Below are 20,796 nucleotides of genomic sequence, written 5' to 3'. Positions count from 1 at the left end.
TGCCAACACACTGTGCCTTCTTATCCACATAATTCTATTGTTTTTCGAAGAACTCCAATAGGTTTGAGACATGTCATGCCTGACAAAAACCAGGCCAACTCCTTCTCAGTAGGCCACACCTATCTACGTGCAACTGATTCTATTCCTTACCGCAGTTTCTAAACAACAAGCTTGGAAGAGGTCCAAGTTTTACCAGTACACAGCTCTCTTCCTGTCCTCCAGAGCACCACTAAAAAGTGGTGTATCTGTCACTTTCCTGTCATTAGGTACCAGAATAGTATCATTGATCACATCTAAAAATGTACCTTTTGCATCATTTTTAGGAACAGATGAAGTCTACCATTACTTCGTATTTCATGCCATCAGCCTCTCCCAACGCCCCAATGTGTATTAAAGATCATGAAATGCTGAACTGAACTGGCTGGTCCAGCATTACCAACCTGAAAATAAAAAAGTAAACCAGGTATTTCCTAGACTTGACATATCCATATAGCCTCTAATGTTACATTGAAGTATAATGATTTTTTGGTTGGTACAGGCTTGTAGATACCTTTTTTAGTACCTTTTTTTTTTTTTTTTTTGACTTAGATCTCTTACACAGTCTTCACTCTTAAGAAAGGGGAAACATTTTTTTTTTTTTTTTTACATTTGCTGTGTGAGTTGGATACATGTTCTGTGACATTTCTGCCATAATTTATTTAACTGTGCAGAAAGGCATGAAGAACTTCCCTGTACCAGCAGATACTAAAGAAGTACAATACAGCCCTATCTTCAGATGACAATTATCTCTGAGATTACATCACTGACGCTTTGCAATCCTTTAGTTTAGATAGATTTTGTCATTTCAACATTGAAGTATTAAAACCAAAATGGATGCGTTATTGTAGCATGATTTATCCGTCTACTTACACTGCTTTCACTTCAGGAATCTCCCCCCTTTATTTACAATGTCCCCTGCTCAACAACTGTGATCTTCCATTTCCTCCAACATCCTGTCTGAGAGAAATGGCAGGAGTCCAAAGCAATTTGTTACAATGATTTAAATTTTTCCTGTAGAAACGCAACTAAAGTGGTCCTTTCTAGCTTATAATCATAAGACTGCTTCTAAAGGGAGGGTAAAAACCTAACTAAGAAAAACAAGCCTACCACCAGGCTTACGTTTATGATAAAAATGCCTTGCATTCGCACTGTGATTTTTTAAGAGCTACCATAAGATTCATGTCTTAGATTGAGCACTTGTAGCTAGAATTGGGTGAGCTACCAGCCAGGACACACTGACATGAAGAGAAGGTATGGTGGAGGCAAAGCCCTGCTCCTTCCACAGCTCCTTGCAACCACACAAGCCCGCTGCAAGGAAATAAACTGGCAGAAGCCAAGAGGAAAGGACTTGGAGGGGCTGGTAGCAACCATGGCTTTGTCCTCTTTGGCTGAAAGCACATACAACTGGTCAATATGTAGTTTTAGACCATTTTTCTTCCCAGCTGGCTGCCCCCGATGGTGCACCAGCAAACCAACGAACAGAGTACCTCCAAACCACTGAGCAGAGTGTTTGCATCGGGCCAGAACTGACCACATAGCCCAACTTGCTGTGCAGCACCAGCTTCACGACCACACCAAAGCGTTGTCTGCCAACTAGGACCATTGAATAGTATCTAACTCTTATTTTTAAAGCTCTGATACCATTATCTCTGGTGAATTGTCCCAACAATTGACCATTGAGGAACACGGAAAGTACCAGTTCAGAAGAGCATTATGCATCTTGGGGCATTTCTACAGGACACAACAGCATATGAATCCTGCTAAGTCTGCATCTGAGCCTGCTTGGTGATCAAACAGCCAGCTCCATCCTGCACGGCATCAGCGCCTGGAGTGCTGTGCAAGGCATAATTCTGGGAAGTACGATGTTTGCAGGGCTGGGAGGGGTTGGAAAAAAGCGTGCTGGCTGCGGTGACCTGCCCATGGGACAGCAGCAGAAGAAGCACTGCGCTCTGGGGCTGGCACCAGGCTGCTGGGGCTAGCGGGGGGACTTGGCTTCTCCGAGTCACACCCGCACCTGCACCGGGCGCCTTTTTACGCCGAGCAGAAGGAAAAGCATCGACGGCTTCAAGCCCACGAGTGAAAGCTGCGGTTTTAAAGCAGTTTAGACGGGAGGGAAGAGCCACGAGGTACCCCCCGGGTACTCACAGCGGGTGCCAGCGCTCGGGCAGGCGGCGGTGCAGCGAGATGCGGTCGCTCAGGTAGATGTTGATCTGGTGCCGCCGGATGCTCTCCTCCTGCCGCCGCTTCTCGGCCGGGCTCAGCTCCAGCCGCACCGCCCGGCCCAGCTCGCCCAGCGCCCCCGGCTCCGGCCCGGGCTTGGCGTACACGGGCTTCCGCAGCGAGGCTTCGTCGGCGGGCGGCGGCGGGGGCGAGGGGTCGCCGCGGCGGGGCTGGGGGGGAGCACGGCGCCAGGCGAGGAAGCCGAGGGCGGCCAGCAGCCCCAGCGCCAGCAGCGCGCCCCCGCCGCGGGACCCCCGGCCCCGCTTGCCCCGGCACACGCCGCGGCCGAGGCGGCCGGCCATGCCGAGCGGGCTTGCGGCGGGAGGAGCCGCCTCTCCCGGACACGGAGGCGGACACAGGCACGCCTCGCCCCGGGGGAGCTCGGCAATAACTTCTCGCCAACCTGCACCGGCCACGCAGCGCAGCCGGCGCCTGTTTTCCCCCCCCACACCCCTCGGCTTCGCCAGGAAACCCGCCCGGCTCCTCTGCCGCGGCTCCTCCCTCCTGCCCGCCCCGCCGCCGGCACAGCCCGCGGGGCACGGCTCGGAGCAACCCGGCCCGGCACCGACACCCGCACCCGGAGCCCCCGCTGGCTCCAGGGGCTGTGAGGGGTAGGGAGGGAGCGGTGGGGATAGGCCCCGTGCTGCTTGGTCGAGGCGCTGCGGGTGTAGGGTGAACCTTGCTGGGGTGTGGGGAGGGGATGTGGTCACCCCAAAGCTGTGTGGTGGACACGTGTAGGTGCCCCCGGTGAGGGAAAGTTAGACTGGCACAGGGCTACCATGGGCACAGCGAGCAGCTTTGGCTCATGGGGATCACCAGGTTGGCCCCAAGGCTTCCAGGAGGGTGACGAGGGACATTTAGTGCCTAGTGGGACTAGGAAGAGCTTTGGGGTGGAAGGAAAGAAGCCTGTTGGAAACCAGGCTTCGTCAGCTCCGCTGCCTCCAGAGCAGCACGTGATTTGACAAAAATGAACGGAAAATGGGCCAAGAAGCTGTGGGAGTTAACGACAAGCTCTTTTTTCACTGGAGAAAGCAGTGCACTGTGTTGAAAAACAAAGTCTTCTAACGTGACCTCATAGATAGAAATCCGGAAGACAAGTGAAGTCCCGAACTCACTATCCAGATATCAGGCAGCCCATCCCATCAGGTGACAGACCCATGGAATAAAGCAACCACAGCACTTAGTCTGAGCTTTGAATTTATTTAATACTCAACATCCATTCGGCTTTTTCATTTTACCCCTTAATGGCATTTAGCCCTCTTTGTTTAAACTTAAGCTCCTGAGGCCATGCGATCACATGAAAATTTGTGGTTTTGCTGTTGAAAACAAATAAGGCGTAATACAGCTGATGCAGTTTCTCTCTCAAGAGCAGCAGGCAGCTGAAACTCTGTTTTTGAGGTGTTATTTGCACTGTGCCTTTCACAAAGAGGTGTTTGTCCTCTGCTTTTGGAGGCCTATCAAGCTCAACCCAGCCGAGGACTCTGGCCATGCCTAGGAGGGATGCAGCAGTGTTAGGTGTGCTCACCAGCTCTGCTGAGGAGTGAATGAAAACAGTGCTGACACTAAGCAAAGGGAAAAGCCTGGTCACTACCAGACAGGGTCATAGCATGCGGTTATGAGCTATTTCTGATTTTTGAGGCTAAAAAATAGTACATGGAACAACAAACGCAGAGGCAGACAACTACTCTGGAGGCCTTGCTCTGGACAGAAGGTTGCTGAATAATAACAAGTCACCCTGATGCTGGAAAAAATCAATCAATCAATCAATCAATCAATCAAGGAGTTTTGGTGGATTTGACGATGAGTGTGTATGTATAGATATAACTTAATAGTTTCTTATCCAGCAATACAGTTGTCTATTATAGATAACTATATATACATAAAATCTAGTTTCAAATTATATTTACATGTTGCAATAAAACTTAAGCTTAATAGTAACAATGTATGTGTATGTAAAGATGCTTTGCAGCCAACTTTTAAATACCAACATGCTGGATACATTGTATATTCTAATACACACAGGAAGCTGTGTCTAGCTAAAGAGTTGGGTGGCACTAGTAACTGCATGTCCCTTGATTGATTACATTGCCTTGTTGCTTGTCAGCCTTCCTGAATAAAGGAAGCCCAACTAGCATCCTTTGTATTGAGTTTATAAGCAGGGGTTTCCCTAGTTGGAAACTAGGATGGTGGAGGGGCAAACCCTAAAGATGCAGGTGACATTTCTGGTGCATGCTGTGGGCATAGGTTTGGTTGTTTGGAACAAATAGTCTTGGTTTCTCCCTTTGTAAGAGACTGTAAATTACTTAGAAGATGGTAACAAATATTACGCATGAGGAACCAAACAAGGCTTTCTTGGAATGAATCGAAGGAAGAGTTCTTCCCAAAAGGAATTATTGGGGGAAATTCAGAACATGTAAAGAGCAAAATTCAGGGCTGAGATTTTACTAAGGACAGTGGGAAAGAAAACAGGAGTATTCTGCTGCAGAGGTTAATTTTACATATTAGAACAATACAGAGGGTGCACAAGAATATGATTACATCACTAAAACAAGTTTGGGGTGAAAAAATGGGAAACCGAAGATGTGAAAATACTGCAAGAGGCATCCTGTAAGCAGGATGCTGTCAGACAAGATTGTTGAAGTAGATAACCAGAATAGGAAGAAAGGACTTGAAACAAAGGTAGGAGGAGACCATCAGCTTTCTTTCATGGAGTCATAGAATCACTGAGGTTGGAAAAGACCTCTAAGATCATCAAGTCCAACTGTTAACCTAATCCTAGTGTTAACCTAGCTGTTAACCTACCTTTCACAGCAGTAGAAAAGGTGACAGCAGGTAGGACACTATCAGAAGCATGCTGCCCTGCCTTGTGGTCGGCTCTCAGTAGTAATAACACCATTAAGCCTAGTAGCTGGGAAGGTTTTCCATGATCATCATTGCAGTGAGGTTTGGAAGTAATGCTAATAAAAAGCAGTTCCCTGAGGGATGATGTCCAAGCACATAAATCTGAGGAAACTCAGCAAGAGAATAATAACAGAATAAGAACAATAACAGTGCTAATGCAAAAAAAAATGATTGAAAATAAATCAGTTGCATTCAGAAATGAATCTGGATGAGATACACAAAAAAAAGTGAAGTCAAAGACACTTTATCTCAGCCTTTTTTAGAGTTTGTACAGTTTAATTAAAATGGGGAGACTGAAATTTCTGGCTAAAATACCCAAGGTGTAAAGACTTAGGGAAAACCTCTGCTCTGAGTGTAAAAATAAACCCCAGAAGAAAAAAAAAATAGAGCATTAATAAGAGTTTCCTACTATCCACAAAGCTTGCAACAGCATTTTAATGGAAAAGTTACTTTTCAGAAATTCTATCGACTTTTTCAGATTTAATAACAAAACAATTGGTTTTGAGATTTTTTTTTCAAGATTTGTAAGAATAGTGAGATGTAAATTCAGTTACTTTAGCATTTTCAGTTATAAGTAAGTAGAGTAACCGTACAAGTAATATAAAATCTATAATTGCTTATCAGGAAGATCTAATATACCCTCAATTGTCAAAACAGAAGGTCAGTGGAATAATACATTTGAAAAGTTTATTTTTAAAAAGTGTAATAGTATTTTTTCACAATACAGGAAGAAACAAAATATTGACTAAACCTTTCAAAAAGCAGTCAGAGATAAAACTAAAAAACAGTAAGAGAAAACTACAGCATGTAGTTGTCCACAAGAATTTATATTAGAATAAATATAATAGCTGAAAGTAAGGGTGTATCTATTGCTCAGTGGAATATTCATTTAAGTTGCAGACAATATTTGGTTTATATAAAATACATGAGCTTGTTGAAGGAATTTGTCTACAGACAATGAAAATTTAAAGTACTAAGATAAGGTGAATTATTTTACATGTGCATTAGTATTAGTGGTTATTCTTCTTCCTTTATAGTGATGATATGCAGTACAGAAAAAAAATAGAGGTATTGAATTTTGCCAATGCTTTAAAACTTCCCTCATCCAAAGTTTTCTTTTTACAAGATTTTTTTTTTTTTTTTTTTTTTTTTTTTGTTAGATCTGTACTTTTAGTCAAAGCAAAATTACAGAGTGGAAGTGGGGTTTGGAGATGTATGAGCAGATAGAGACTACATTTTGAATAAACTCAAAGTTCAAATAGCTCCCTAAATTCATCCTTTCTGGGGAAAAGAAAATACCATGTATCATGCTTCAGAGTAATACTTCTAGTTTTAGTAACAACCAATGTTAAGGTGTTCTCAAAAAGAAAAAAAAAAAAAGGGGTGGGGGGAAAATTATCAGAGTAGTATGGTGTACAGATACATTGCAGACAGATAGGAAATTTGTTCACGGAGAAGAAGATTAAGTCGAGTTATCAAACATACATTGGCAAGAGCTGTGGGCCGGTGATGTGTCATTGTTCACAGTCGCATTAACTGGGCACAACGCAGCATTGCCCTGCAAAGAAACTGCTCCCCCCAACTCCCACCTTGGCAGCTTATTCTCTCCTTTGCCAGGACAAGTGTGCCTGTCTTTTTTTAAATGTTATTTCATTCATTTTTTTTTGACCAGTGCCACGGATATTTTTATTAATATTTATATCTTGAAAGTGTCATTATTTCGTGCATTTCATAGTGCAGGCAAAACATGGGATGGGATGGGTGCTACTTTCCCAGCTTCAGATTTGTGCAAATTTGGCCTGGGTGCTGAGGTCCTTTGTGCTGCAGAAGGAACCCCAATTTTACAGGGTAGCCTCTATGTCAGGAAAGAGCCTGACTGTGTAATGAGCAGGCAGAGGCAGATCATATCAGGAATTTAAACAGGAGGAAGAACAGCGGGTATGGAGGCCTAAAAAGTTAAAAACACAGACTTGATGAGTGAGATAGAAACCATCAGCTATTTCAGGCATCTCGTACCAGACTGAAGAATGAATGCTGTGTAATTCTGATACTGACAAGCCAATAAAAACAGACTGATTTGGTGGATGCTGCTTGTACAAGACCTCACCTGTACTGGTTTGCAGAACACAGTATGTGTATAGGTACATACATGTACATGTATATACGTAGACATATATATGTATACATACACATACACACAAACATATCTAAATTACTTTGTTCAAATGACCATGTGCAAGCCAGGATAGCTTACAGATAATAAGGATGTGCATGCCAAAGGCATCATTCAGTATATTGTTTGCTATGGGTATGCGTTGTTCATACACGCATTTCCTTTTTTAAATAGAAAGTGTTGACTGTAGACACTAGAAAAGATCCTACACATAAAGGAAGTCTTGGCTTGTAAGCTTGAGTATCAAAAACTACTGGAACAAAACTGCAGTTCTGCGCACAGAATATGGTATGACAGGACGTGCTATTGAAGGGACTGTTTGAGGTCTATTGCATTTGGATTTTTCTTTGAAATTTGTATGAGTGGATTTTTCATAAATTCTTGTGGGGCACAGTAAATTGAAAAACTGGATTCCAAACAATTGTTGAAAGTTTGATGAAAAATGTGGCATATTCAGAAACATGTAAGTGAAGTAATTACAAAGTTACAGCAGCTGGTTATAGAAGACAAAGTGGAGACCTGTTATATATATGTCGTGATTAAAATTCTGATCCAAGGACTCAAGGAGAAACTGAGTGGTGGAATTAGATGTAGTCATCCCATACTGTACCATCCATCCCATACCATTTTTTTTAGTAATTTTTTCAAGGTTGTTTCTGCTTCTGTGTCTGAAAGGACCAAAGTTAACATTTATGAGTCTCATGATACTGGAGAAGTATCTTCTTTTCTCTGATGACATTTCTAATATAGGTCAACCTTTTTTAGTAAGAGATGAGTATCTTCACACAAGACAGATGCTAAAACTTTCAGTTTTTTTTTTCTCAGAAGTATGAATTTCTTGTGATTCACATCAGTAAGATCTTTCAGAAGAAAATAAGCCTTTTATTCCTTGAATTGCCATAAAAATAAAGCCATCATATTTGGGGATTTGAGGTGCCATCATCCCCAGACTCATAATGAAGATTATGACTGAGTCAGCTATCTGCAGTTTTCTGGATTTTTTTTTTTTTTGAACAGATTCATTGACTATTTGCATTTTGTCCTTTCTGAGACATTTTTTATGATGCAGTCTTTTTTAATTTTTTAATTCTGCAGACTTCCATATTGCGTGACCCTGAATGATACATGAGGTAGAAATTTGCTCAGGTATTGTGGTGTGAGGACATGCCCATTTGTATTATACGCTAGTACTACTGTAAAAGCAACCACATTTTCTGTCATGTTATCTGGGCAATTTGTAATTCTACATCACTGCACGCTTGCCATATTATAGTTATTTTACTAGCTCCACTGGTGCATTACATGCCCTAATGGCTTCCTGGGTTTTGTTTTGCAAATGAGGAGCTCCATCTCTTGCAGAACAATGGCTCTAAGTTTATTTCCTTTATGTTAGATTGTATTTTAAGTAGCTTTAATAAAGCTTATATTGGCTCATTTATCTCCCTGCTGGTGTTTAGATATCACTCACAATGGGGACTTCTGTTGGAAAAGGTTCACAAGTGTTGGCCTCACATGCCTGTTCTTGACTCATCTGTTCTGCTTCCTTGATGTGCCTGCTCTCTTCCTTGCACTTTTCTCATCTTTTTGTCCGCATTGAAATCCAACACCCACTTATCCAAATGAGCACATTGGTGGCATGAAGGAATTCCATGTGAAAAGCAATGTGTTTTTCAGTGACTGGACAAACCAGACGCAGATGCCTTCCAAACCACCAATGCACAATGTGTACTTGAGAGCCTTGGTTTTGTTTTCTCCAATATTCTCTTCTATCCTAAGCTTTCTCCATTCTCCTACTCCAATGACCAGTTCAAAAGATTTAGGCTGTTCTTTCATTGCTGAAGAAACTAAATTGTGCGTTTCCCAGAGCACTTGGTAATGCATCACCGTAAGAATATTTGATAGCACTTTATTCATTTCAGAAGAGATCTGATTATTACCTGATTCCTATCAGCGACAGAAATCACTGTGTGATCACACCTCTATAAATGCCTAGAAGAAATGACTGAAGATAGCAATGATCATCAGATAACAACAGCAGAATTTAGCATAAAGAATTTACTCTTTTATTTTGTAAACCCCAACAAACATCTCCTGTTGCTTATGAGTTTCTTCAAAGAAGAGTTGCATCTTTTGCTGCTAGGTTTCTAATTATAATTGTGATATGTTTGTCTGGAGTTTCAAACCATTAGTAGAATTTGATAGCCTGATCATCAGCTACATAACATAAACCTGTATGATCAACACATTCAGCAGCTTATCTCAAAAAGTTAACTGGAGAGATCCTGTCACTAATTTGACTGTATCCAAGCTTGCACTTTGATATGGTAAGTATGACCCAGTTTTCTTGAATCCTGAATAATGTATTGCATTAATCACTCTTGTGATTCCTTTCTTCCAAGCTCTGAAATCTTGCATGAAATTAATTACACCATCCAGTTTTATTCATCATGGTGAGTTCCTCACACTTCTGTAGTGTTGAGAGTGGTTTTATTGGCTAGACCAACAGTTTGCCTAGCCACATATCTTGCTTCTGCTGATGGCCAGCATAAACACCTTTGTGTTTATGGATTTTTTTTTTTTAAACAAAAATACAAAAATACATGTTTTACATTGTTTAATGTATATCTATAATGGAGGAAGCATCACTATTTACCCTGTCTAGGAATTTGTCCTATTGTCTCTGTGATAATAAATTTCCAAAGGTGTAAGTAAGTCATTTTTTTCCCTGCTGTGAGCAGTACTCTCTCAGAGGATGGGTATAAGTGGCCTTACACAGTCAGTACTTTTTTTCTGGAGTCTTTCTTGAAGTGCAGCTTGTTAGGCCCTTTGCTGTGATGGTCCCATGATCTGGATTTACCAGTGGATCAGAGGACGAAATCCATGTAACATGGAAAGTATGGGTGCCTCTGACTAAAACCAGTGGATGGCTTTATTTTAGTGACACCTGGCCCCATAGCATCTCCTAATTCTCTCTTCCCCAAACCTCCACCATTATAACAAGTGCTGTGTTCTGCCCTTGAAGTGATGAGCTTTAATAGAGACCAACCTGGTGGAAGTTATAGAAGTTATAGGGGGATGACTCCATATTAAGTTAACCAGTTAAGTGTGGTTTGGGAGTTGTTTCACCAGAGCTTCATTTTTTTTCTCAGTTTAGCTGTTGTAAATCAATGTAAGCTGGAAAGGGTGCCAGGCTACCTAGGAGGCTGAAGGTATAGAGGGGAGACTTAGAAACAAAAATCGGAGTTCTATGCTCAGAGACTAGCTGCTGGGCGCTACTGGAGTGCAAGGAGAGATTAGTTTGGCAACGACTGGGCTCTGTAGCACACAACTGTATCGAAGGAGCCTGTGAGGGAGGGCAGGAGGAGGCAGGAAAGCGCCGCCGCCATCCCCAGCGCCCCGCGGGCAGCGGCGATGGCCGGGGCCGCCTCTTTGTGTGGCAGCAGCGCGAAGATGGCGCGGGGGCCGGCGGCAGCGCCGCCGCCGTGAGGGGCCGGCGCAGGCCCTCCTCCCGCCGGCCTCCTCCCCTCCTCCCCGCCGCCTTCACAACGGCCGCCGAGGGCCGGGGGCGGCCGGGCCGGCCGGGGCTCGGTGCCGGTGCCGCCGCTGCCACCGCCGATGGGGGAGTGCGGGGTGCCCCCCCAGGTGCAGCTCTTCCTCCGTGCCTGCGAGCAGGGCGACTGCGAGACCGCCCGGCGCCTGCTGGGGCTGCCCGGCGGCAGCGCCGAGCCGGCGGCCGCCTCCGCCTGCGGCAGCGAGGAGCCGGCGGAGCCCCGCGGAGAGGCAGCGGCGGCGGCGGCAGGGGTCGTCGCCACCCCGGTGCCGGTCGCGGTCCCGGCAGCAGCCGCCGCCGTCCCCGTCCCCGTCCCCGTCCCCGTGGATTGCACCGACGAGGCCGGCAACACCGGGCTGCAGTTCGCCGCGGCGGGCGGCCACGAGCAGCTGGTGCGGTTCCTGCTGCGGAAGGGGGCCTCGGTGCAGAGCAGGAACCACTACGGCTGGAGCCCGCTGATGCAGGCGGCCAGGTAGGGGCGCACGCTTCACCCCCACCCGGGGGGCTCCGCCCGCAGCCGCCGGGCCCTGCTCGGGAGAGCGCCCCGAGGGGCCGGGCACCCACCTGCTGCCCTCCCCGGGGGGCAGGAGGGGCTGTCGGGGGCTGGTGTGCACAGGCATCCACCCCAGGTATCGAGGTGTTGGAGCTGGGCACCCCTTGGTACTGCCAGGGTGAAGCCAGCGCCCCAAAGCGCCGAGGGGTCACCCGAACCCCAAAACGCTGCATGCACATCCTCCCTTCTGCATAGGAAGATCCGTGCAAAACCCCTGCCTGGCTTCTGTCCTTCTTCTCTTAGCCCGACCTATTGGAAGATCGCCTCTGGTTTAAAATGGATTGAACGAAGTATCAACAATTCGTTTTGCTCGCCTCTTCCTTATTTTCCCAAAGGGCTCGCTGGAGGATATGCAGAATCATTACTTTGGGTATTAGTGGCAGAGCTGGGTTGTTTTCAGTATCGTGCCACTCTCGTGTCACTCACCGCAGAGCTACGGATGGTTCCAGTATTGCTAATGCTGGGGTTTGTGCTTATCTCGATGTATACAAATACCCACTGGGTTTACACGCTTTGCAAGGTTGGGGGGCAGTGCTCTACTTTGATTAAATCAGTGCTTAATTGAGAGGAGATTTTTTCTTTTTCTTTCATAACACATTAAAATACTTGGAAGAAAAAAAGTCTGTTTGAAAGTCAACATTCTCTTTTCAATTAAAGCCCACAGAAAGTTCCCAAAGAATGAGTCACACAGCTGGTTTTCCAGTAAGAACAAGGAAGACAAGGTTCAGCAGTTCTGTTATTTTACAAAGGTTAAAAAAAAAAAAAAGCCCCAAAAACACTCTTAGATTTTTTTTTTCCTTAATGAAAACTTTACCCTTATTCTCTAAAAACAATAAACTAAATCACCATAGTCTTCTAATTGTTTTAAAGAAATGACTTGCTACTATTTGAAACGTATGATAAATATTGAAGCCTGGAGAGAAAGCTTAAAGTGGGAGAACTTTTTTTTTTTTTTTTTTTTTGTAATGGATAACTTAAAAGGAAGTATGACTGTGCGAGCATTGGTTTCAATATATGTACATGTTGAATTTTCTGGCTGTGTTTAGTTCTGTTGAAATTTGTGAGATAGTGTACATGTATAAGAGTAATCACATCTGCAGAGATTGCAGGATCTGCTGAAGTGGCACAGTGAAGGCTACGAGGGCAGACTCCTCGCAACTTGACAGTCCCTGGAAACTTTCTTCTGCAACTTTGTTTGCTGGAAAGAAGCTAGGGAGTTTGTGTCTCGTGTCTCTGTTAGTAGTTAGTAGCATTCTTGGGGATTTCCTCAAGTAGCGTTTGTTCTGTTTCAGAGTGCAAAAGCAGCTTTCAGGAGCAAAGTTTGGTTGTGTTAAATACTGCACAAGCATATAGTAACTTATGACAGCTACAACAAGCAGTGCAAAAGTATGCATCTTGTAAATGTAGTGTTTATTAAAGCGTGGGATTACTCCTCAACTGAGGAGGGGTAAAGGGTTACCGTTTTCTCACTGTGAGCAAGCTGGTTGGAGGTATGAGGTATGGTAGCAGGGGGCTGCAGTGGTGGCCTCTGTGAGCAGAGCCCAGCAGCTGCCCCATGTTAGATCAGAGCCAGCTCCAGCCGTCTCCAAAAGGGACCTGCTGCTGGCCAGAGCCAAGACAGTGAGAAACACTGGTTGGGCCTCTGGGAGAGCAGATTTAAGAAAGGAGGAAAAACTGCTACACCACAGCAGCTGGGAGAGAGGAGTGAGAAGCAGCCCTGCAGCCGCCCAAGGTGAGTGCAGCAGGAGGGCAGGAGGTGCTCCAGGCAGGCAGCAGCAGTTCCCCTGTAGCCTGTGCAGAGGCCCCTGGTGGAGCAGGCTGTCCCCCTGCAGCCCATGGAGCAGATCTCCATGCTGCAGCCCCCCTGTGCGTGGAGGAGCTCCTGGTGGAGCAGGTGGATGTGGCCTGGAGGAGGCTGCGGCCCATGGAGAGCCCCCGCAGGGGCAGGCCCCGGGCCGGAGCTGCAGCCCGTGGAGAGGAGCCCCCGCAGGAGCAGGGGGTCTGGGGGGAGCTGCCGCCCAGCCGTGGGAGACCTGTGCTGGAGCAGTTTGCTCCTGGGGGATGGATGGATGGACCCCGTGGGACGGAGCTGTGTGGGAACAGTTCCTGATGAGCTGCTGCCTGTGGGAAGCCCCCACAAGATCAGTTCGGGAGGGACGGCATCCCATGGGAGGGACCCCACATGGAGCAGGGGCAGGGAGTGATCGTGAAGGAGCAGCTTTAAAGATAAAGCTTTAGGGACTGACTGCAGCCCCCATTCCCTGTTTCCCTGCTTCACTTTGGGTGGAGGAGGTAGAAAAATGTGAAGGGTTGGGGGAAGGTGTTTTTAGTTTCTTAAATATATAGTAACATTTATTAACTATATAAATATATACCTAATTTCCCTATGCTGATTCTATGATCATCATTTTGCCTGTGATGATAACTGAATGATCTCCCTGTCCTTATCTCAACCTTTGGGCTCTTTGCATCATATTTTCTCCCCCTTTCCCTTTGAGGAGGGGGAGTGAGAGAGCTGTTGTGGTGGCACCCAGCTGAGTAAAACCACCACACGTGGCTACATGGCTTGCATGATTGTCTTTTGCTTACCGACAAATTACCAGAGCCTCTTAGTCAACTCGTGTCAGAGCAGTGCTGCTGGTGAAACCAGTGTCAGAGTCCAGGTTCCCTGAGGCATTCTGCATGCGGAGAGCTCATCTGGTACCCTTGGTGTTGAGATAAGTTCAGCTTCCTTTATGACAGCAGTGGCCACTCGCTATATTTTTTGAGCTTCATGAGCATATCACAGTTGCCTGTCTTCATTAAGCCACCTTCTGTTCTGGAAGTTGATTTTTTTCCCAACTGCAAAGCAAGAGGTGGTGCAAATGCCTTTTATATGGGTATGGTCACTGGTGCATGTGAAACAATTTAGGAAGGTACAGTCCTCTAGTAAGGCGACCATGGTCATGTTCAGTGATGTGGGCATCATCTCATATAGTAAGTATCTCAGTCTTTTCTATTAGTCAATAACGCTGAACTGGTAACAAATTTTGCTGTGTTTGGAGTATGACTGTTTTCAGAATGTGTCAGAAGCCTCTGCCATCTGAGGTGTTAATTCTCTTTTTTCCCTTTCTTCTTTCTTCCTGTCAAGGTTTGGGCATCTAAGCGTGGCTCACATCTTGCTGGAAAATGGTGCCGATCTCAATGCGCAGAATAAGTTGGGAGCCAACGTCCTCACAATGGCCTCCAGAGGCGGCCACGTCAGCATGGTGAAATTGTTGCTGGAATCTGGAGCTTTTGTAGACAATTACGACCATTTTAGCACAAATGTGCTTAACAACAGCAGAGACGACCTCCCTGATATCACTCCACTGATGGCGGCCGCTCAACATGGACATGAGGCAGTGGTACATCTGTTACTAGACTGGGGAGCTGATTGCAATTACACTGTGAAGACTATGGGCTGGAGTCCTTTAATGCTGGCAGCTGTTAGTGGAAAGGTGAGCTTGGCACAGCAGCTCATGGAGAAGGGTGCCAATCCCGATCACCTGAATGTACTACATAAAACACCTTTTGAAATCTCTGTTGGCTGCAAACATAAAGACATGAAGGACTACCTGGAATCTCTCACAACGATTAGACCCCAGGCAGGTATGGAGCATTAGTTTTTTTGTGTTGATTTCTTGGAGTTTTGATTGCGTATTTGAAAATGGAAGGTGTTACATTGTATGTACACCACATTCTTTAAGATTTGTAACTAGGCTGAAAATGTTGGAGCAGGTATACCTATCTTGGTTGTGAGGCAGGAATGCTCAGCTTCAGCAGGTGTCCTCCAGGTTAGCACATCAGAATTCCCATTCTGCATTAAAAAATGTTTAAAACATTTAAAAATGTTGTAATGTTTTCAATGTGTTGTTTTTTTTTTTTAAACCTTTAAAACATGTGAGATAGGCACTCATTTAGGAAGAAAATTAAAAAAGGCCTACTTGGTAGGGGCCTGAAGAAGAGACACTAGAGAAGAGAATAGGATATCAAAGAAAGGATATCACAAACTTGGAGAAAACTTTTAAAAGAGAAAATCTTGAAAACCTGCCTTGTAGTGAGAGACTAAAAATGTTCCATCTGCCTAGTTTCATGAGGTGGTTAAGAGAAGTGATTAATAAAGCTTCCACATTAAGGACAGGACATCTAGTACTTGAGGGTCTTTTTGTACAGCAGACAAAGGAAAAAGCTGCAAGTTCAAAGTCAGAAGAATTTGAATGGGAAATAAGACAGCATGCACTGCAGTGAAATTTGGACCTGGAATGACTTAGAAGAGGTGTAGAAACCCTGACACTTGCAATCAAGGTTGAATGATTTTCTAAAACTTATCATCAGATTGTCTTTGCTATGTGTCATGTACAAGGTCTGTGATATGCAGAAAACCAGATTAGGTTAATCTGATGGTTTCTTCTGGCCTTAAGCTCTCAGAGGGTGTGAAACCTTCTCAGAGCCCTTTGATAGTGGACTGTGTAGTATAAGAAAATGAAGTATTAATGTGGATGAATAATAAGTTATCACGTGCTCTACTTTTCTGATCCTTGAAGGAGAGGGGAATACTTAATTTCAGAACTTCATAAAATTTATAAGCAGCCTTTTCCACTCAAGCATCGATGTGCATGTTCACATATGCACAAGTGTGCACACTCACTATGCTAATTTATGTAAAAAAATTAGATCAGAAGTACATCATTTTGATGCAAATCTCAAGTAAAATGAATTTCAAAAATGCTGCTTATATGGTGGTTTTAATTCTGCACTGTAATGAATGCATTATGTGCATTGAATGAGATAAGGGAAGAGATAAACAGTCTATGACTGTGCAGTTAATGAATGTGTGGTCTTGTAGCTTTAGCCAGGAGAGTTTAAGGATGTAAGAAATCCAGATTTTTGTAGACATATAGTACCTTGTGCTGATGATCCAAAGGTTTCGGAAGATCGGAGTGAACTTTGTTGTTACTAGTTATTTTCTTTTTGAATTACGAAGAAAATTTGTATTCTGTTGACAGCTTTCTGTATGTACGCTTGTAGGATTTTCATTTTTATTGAAGGTAAAGGTTAAAGCCTATCTGTTGTCACCTGTTCATTTCAAATACTAATGATTTTTTTTTAATTGTACTTATTGTTATATCTCTCTAATTTTCTTCCAAATTAACTTAGCTTTTTTTGCTATCTGGTTCTATAGAATAATGTTATGATTGGCTTATGCTAGTTTTGTTGTGGTTTTGCTTCCTTTTTCTTCTCCAGAAATTTGTTTCTTTACTACAGAAATGTATTAAATCTGTTCATGAAGTCAGGCAGTTTGGTCTGGACATTGTGTTGGACATCTGAACATCAGGAAGTCATTTCAGAGACAGAGGCCTTATTCTGTATGTGGCTGAGTGGGGACTCTTCGAGGTTTTTGTGCTTCATGATGCAGACTGATGCTGGGAGAGATTTAACTAGAGGCTTTGGAAAAGCAGTGAGGCAGGCATCTGGTTTTCCAGCTTGAGAGTTTTCACTATGAACTGTAAGGGTAGGACTGGCCCTAAAACAAAGCTTTCCCAGGTGCTACCACCCATTCAGCCATGGTGGCAAAAAGCCTGCAGGGTATGTTAGTCCACTCTAAGCTCTCAGCCACGTGTGATACCCAAAGAGGCTTATGCAAATCATAGCTAATTATTTTTCTGTTACACTGTAGCGTAGCCATACCCACAATCCCAGTCTCCTATTTAAAGCTTGTTAATTTTTATTTAAATTGGGTGTTATTCCTGCAGGTCAAGCTTCCCTTGTACTTTAAGACTCAGAACAGAAATCTGACATTTCCTTCTGCCCTAGAGAAAGTTTGAACTCACCCAAATATTGACTCATAGGTTAAGTTGGAGCAAGGGCTTTCATGCAGCCAAGCTACCAGGCAGAACTGTCTGACTGAAGGCGTTCGCTCATGATCAGCCTCTAACAGAAACCTCAGTTGCTTACAGTAGGTAGAATCAGACATCAGGGGGATTTGCTAGTGCAGTGCTTTATATCTTGCCTGTGCATTTGCATGTAAGTTCTGTGCATGCAGAGTTGGCCTGATGCTGCTGGAAAGTCTTCTACGATCATCCAACTTAAAGTATTGAAGAAGTCTGTTTAAACTAGATGAGTGGACCTGCATTAAAGCAGGTGAGTGTTCCTGCCACCTCTGCTGAGGGCGAGTTTCCATCAGCAGTAAGGTAGTAACTAACTGGGATGGAGAGGAGGTTAAAAATGTTGAGATTCCACATAAATTTCTGCATCACTATTTGGCCATGGCTTTAGCCTCCTCTAGCACTGGAATCAGTATATCCTGGGGAAAACAAACAAACAAAACCAGATCCTTTCTCTCCTGTGGAAGGCGGCAGAAAAGGAAATTGTCTTCTGAACCATTAACTGTGACCCTATATAGATAAGGTGAGTCGCATCCTAAATGAAAGCATCTCTCTCCTATGGGCTGTTTTCAGTAATAAAATCAGAACTGCCCCCTGACAGCCTGGGTGTTGCCTGTGTCTTCTGGCACCTCCTCGTGGTCTCCTGCTCCCCGAGGCAGTGTCTCTTCCAGGCTTTGCACTTTGCCAAGTGTAGAGTCCTGTCCTTTCTTCAATTAGTCTTTTGAGATCTATTTTCCAACAGTGAGTTCATACATAGTTCCTTCTATAAGAGCAGTTTCTTAATTAGGAGAAAACATAGGACCCACAGCTCTGGTTCCTAGTCTTAAAATAAGAGTTTTTCGTGTTTTGGGGGGGCTTTTCAGCAACTGTTTTTTGTTCAACATTTCTAAATGACTTCCTTTAAAGTCAAGCCATGAACATGAACCTTTTCTGTTTTACCAAAAAATGACAGAATCAGACCCATGAGACCTCTCAATGTCACTTGTTTTCCTACAAATCTGCTCACCCCATTGGCTCTGTAGTGGCAGTAATGCTTTGGAAGACAGAGGAGGGTACATTTTTCTGGCTTGAGTGGAAGGTGCAAAATATGTCACTATTTTTTCCTCATTGTACATAGTGCCAACCGTTTCAAAGCACTGGGAAGGCACGTAGAATGAAAGATCCTTCACTCAAAGTCTTACAGTTGTAATAATTACAGTTCTTTTTAAGATGATGACCATCTGGGAGCTGAAGGATCTCTATTAATGCACAAAAAAACCGTGTATTTGAATCATCAGTATTATTTTTGTGACCTTCAAAAATTAGCTTGTCAATATTCAAGAGGAAGTAAAAAGGGAGCATCTTACAAAACTCCTTTTGAATCCCTTTCCCAAATAGTCCTGTGTTATTCGAGTGTTTGCTGTTGTACAGAGAATTACACCAGACCACAGAACTGTGCTGTGGTTCTTTCATTGATATTTAAGTCTTCCAGGCAGGAAACAGACGTTTCCAAATAAAATTTCCTGATACAGAATGGAAGTTGAAAGGCAGAGGCAGTACTGGTATGTTACAGTGTGTAGCCTTATCTCTGCACAGAGAGCCATACAGGTAAGTCGTTGTTCCCAAAGGGAATAAACATCTGTGCTGTCTTCATTCTTAATAAATGCCTGTGCAAACATCTTTTATAGTATATTTATGTATATATTTTTTCTATATATCGTATATTTTTTCTATAAAATTTTACTAGATTTTTTTTGCCTTTTAAATAACTCTTAACGGAAATATTTATGTTTTTCAGATACAGAAAAGAGGCAACCTGACATCTTCCATGCTTTGAAACTGGGTAAGTACTGACAGGATTTTTCCATCATGTCTGGTTCTTGCAATTACAGAGTACGCTTGTTTGCTAACATGGGAAACTGACTTGTGTTCTGTTTTAACATGCAGCTACTTTTTTCTTTCTTTTTCATTTTAAAGATACATTTATTTCTGTATTTTATTTTTTTTTACATTCCGATATGAAAAAGTCGTTATGAGCTCCTTGTCGTGCCCTCCATGCCACAATGGTGTGGTTTAGTAGTTTCCAAGACCACACTACCTTTAACATGATTTTTTTTTCCTTCCTGGTAATCTTGAAGTATGAAAATAAAGCTGGCAAAAATACACTGGTCTCTACTCTGTATGAACATTTTCATTGCTGTTTAAAGTTGCTTCAGGAAAAGGGCAATTGTCTCAAATCCTGCACGTTCTTTCATGACTAGGAGCGACTTTTCAAGAGCACACAATTGATAAATCTGTTTTGTGGCCAGTGCCATCCTGTTGATGTAAATTTGATCCAAGCAGTGACAGGTTGCACTCCTGCTGAATGGCGAACTGCTTTCTGGTTACCTATTTTCCTGGATCTTCTAGCATAGGAAAAGGTGCTGAAATTATGGGTTTGGCCTGAGTATTGCCATCTGATGGCATTGGCTTGGGAAACAAGACTATTCGCTTTCTGCTGAGGTTGCTGATAATGTCAGAGATCAGAAACTTTACCCCGTTGGCGATCTCTTTGACAGCTTAGAGAGGTTCAGTCTTTGAACTTTATCCGATTCCTGCTTTCATAGTTGGTGTTTTGGCATGTAAGTATGTTCTGAACTGTACAATAGCACCTATAGCCCACCATCAGCGGTCCTAGCTACATGGACAGAAAAAAAAAAAAAAAAGAAAAAAGTCAAAGCAAAGGATTTGATGGATTTATTTAATATCATTTCAAATAAGGAAAGAAATCATTCTCATATGAGGTTAAATCTTACATCCTATGAACTCATGAGAGGTGTCCCATGAGACCTATGAGAGTCTCATAAGGGTCTTTCCCCAGTCAGCCTTTCCTTACTTGGGGCCAAGACGTTCCAGGCAGCGAGGTGATGTTGGTAATACAGCCTTGTGGCTGTAGTAATACTGTGCTGTGTAACAAAGTTGTGCTGTCTGTGTCTCTGGCAAAGAAAATCTGATCCATAGAAAGCTGGCTGTACTCCTCTGGACTGTGATGTGTGTATGTAGAGTAAGTGAACATCAGGGTTCAGCACGACTACCTCTCATTCTAGCTTTTTTGTCCATGTACCTGCTCCTACCTGTAACATAATCATGAATGCTCTGATGAGGTTTATCTTCTTGCTTTCAGTGGGGAGCTGCAACGTGGAGGAGAACTCTGAGTTAGTACCCTTTTGATGGACTTTTGTCTTTTTTTTTTTTTTTTAATTTGTACGTGGATGACTTTGTGAAGGAAAATGCCACTGTTTCTCAGCATCTGTCCAAATGGATTTCAGCAACACACCTTTAAATCAACAGTTATCTTCTAAGTTTTATTCTTACTGCATTCATTCCTGTTGAAAATTCAGAGTTATATTTTCATAATGGTCAAGCCTGGCCCTAGCATCGAGATCTAATCCAGGGTTTGGTACTGCAGCTTAACAGTTGCTTTTTAACTAAGCAT

General features: G+C 43.7%; 2 protein-coding genes across 3 annotated transcripts in view; one reads left to right on the top strand and one right to left on the bottom strand.

Annotated features, from left to right (window-relative positions):
- The window catches only part of GALNT12 (polypeptide N-acetylgalactosaminyltransferase 12), a 46,360-nt gene extending 43,799 nt beyond the window's left edge, over nt 1-2,561 (bottom strand). Inside the window, exon 1 of the mRNA XM_032183247.1 lies at nt 2,185-2,561. Coding sequence (XP_032039138.1) covers nt 2,185-2,561 — 377 coding nt within the window. The remainder of the gene's footprint in view (nt 1-2,184) is intronic.
- An 8,387-nt stretch (nt 2,562-10,948) lies between these two features.
- ANKS6 (ankyrin repeat and sterile alpha motif domain containing 6) overlaps nt 10,949-20,796 on the top strand; it is a 44,416-nt gene continuing 34,568 nt past the window's right edge. For both annotated transcript variants that reach the window (XM_032182374.1, XM_032182373.1), the window contains exons 1-3: nt 10,949-11,355; nt 14,567-15,066; nt 19,120-19,164. In XM_032182374.1, the coding sequence (XP_032038265.1) occupies nt 10,949-11,355; nt 14,567-15,066; nt 19,120-19,164 (952 nt within the window). The remainder of the gene's footprint in view (nt 11,356-14,566; nt 15,067-19,119; nt 19,165-20,796) is intronic.

The sequence above is a fragment of the Aythya fuligula genome, chromosome 2 (assembly GCF_009819795.1).
Source record: "Aythya fuligula isolate bAytFul2 chromosome 2, bAytFul2.pri, whole genome shotgun sequence".
NCBI classification, from domain to species: domain Eukaryota; kingdom Metazoa; phylum Chordata; class Aves; order Anseriformes; family Anatidae; genus Aythya; species Aythya fuligula.
The sequence above is the reverse complement of the archived record's forward strand: the minus strand, read 5'-3'. Positions and strand labels throughout refer to the sequence as shown.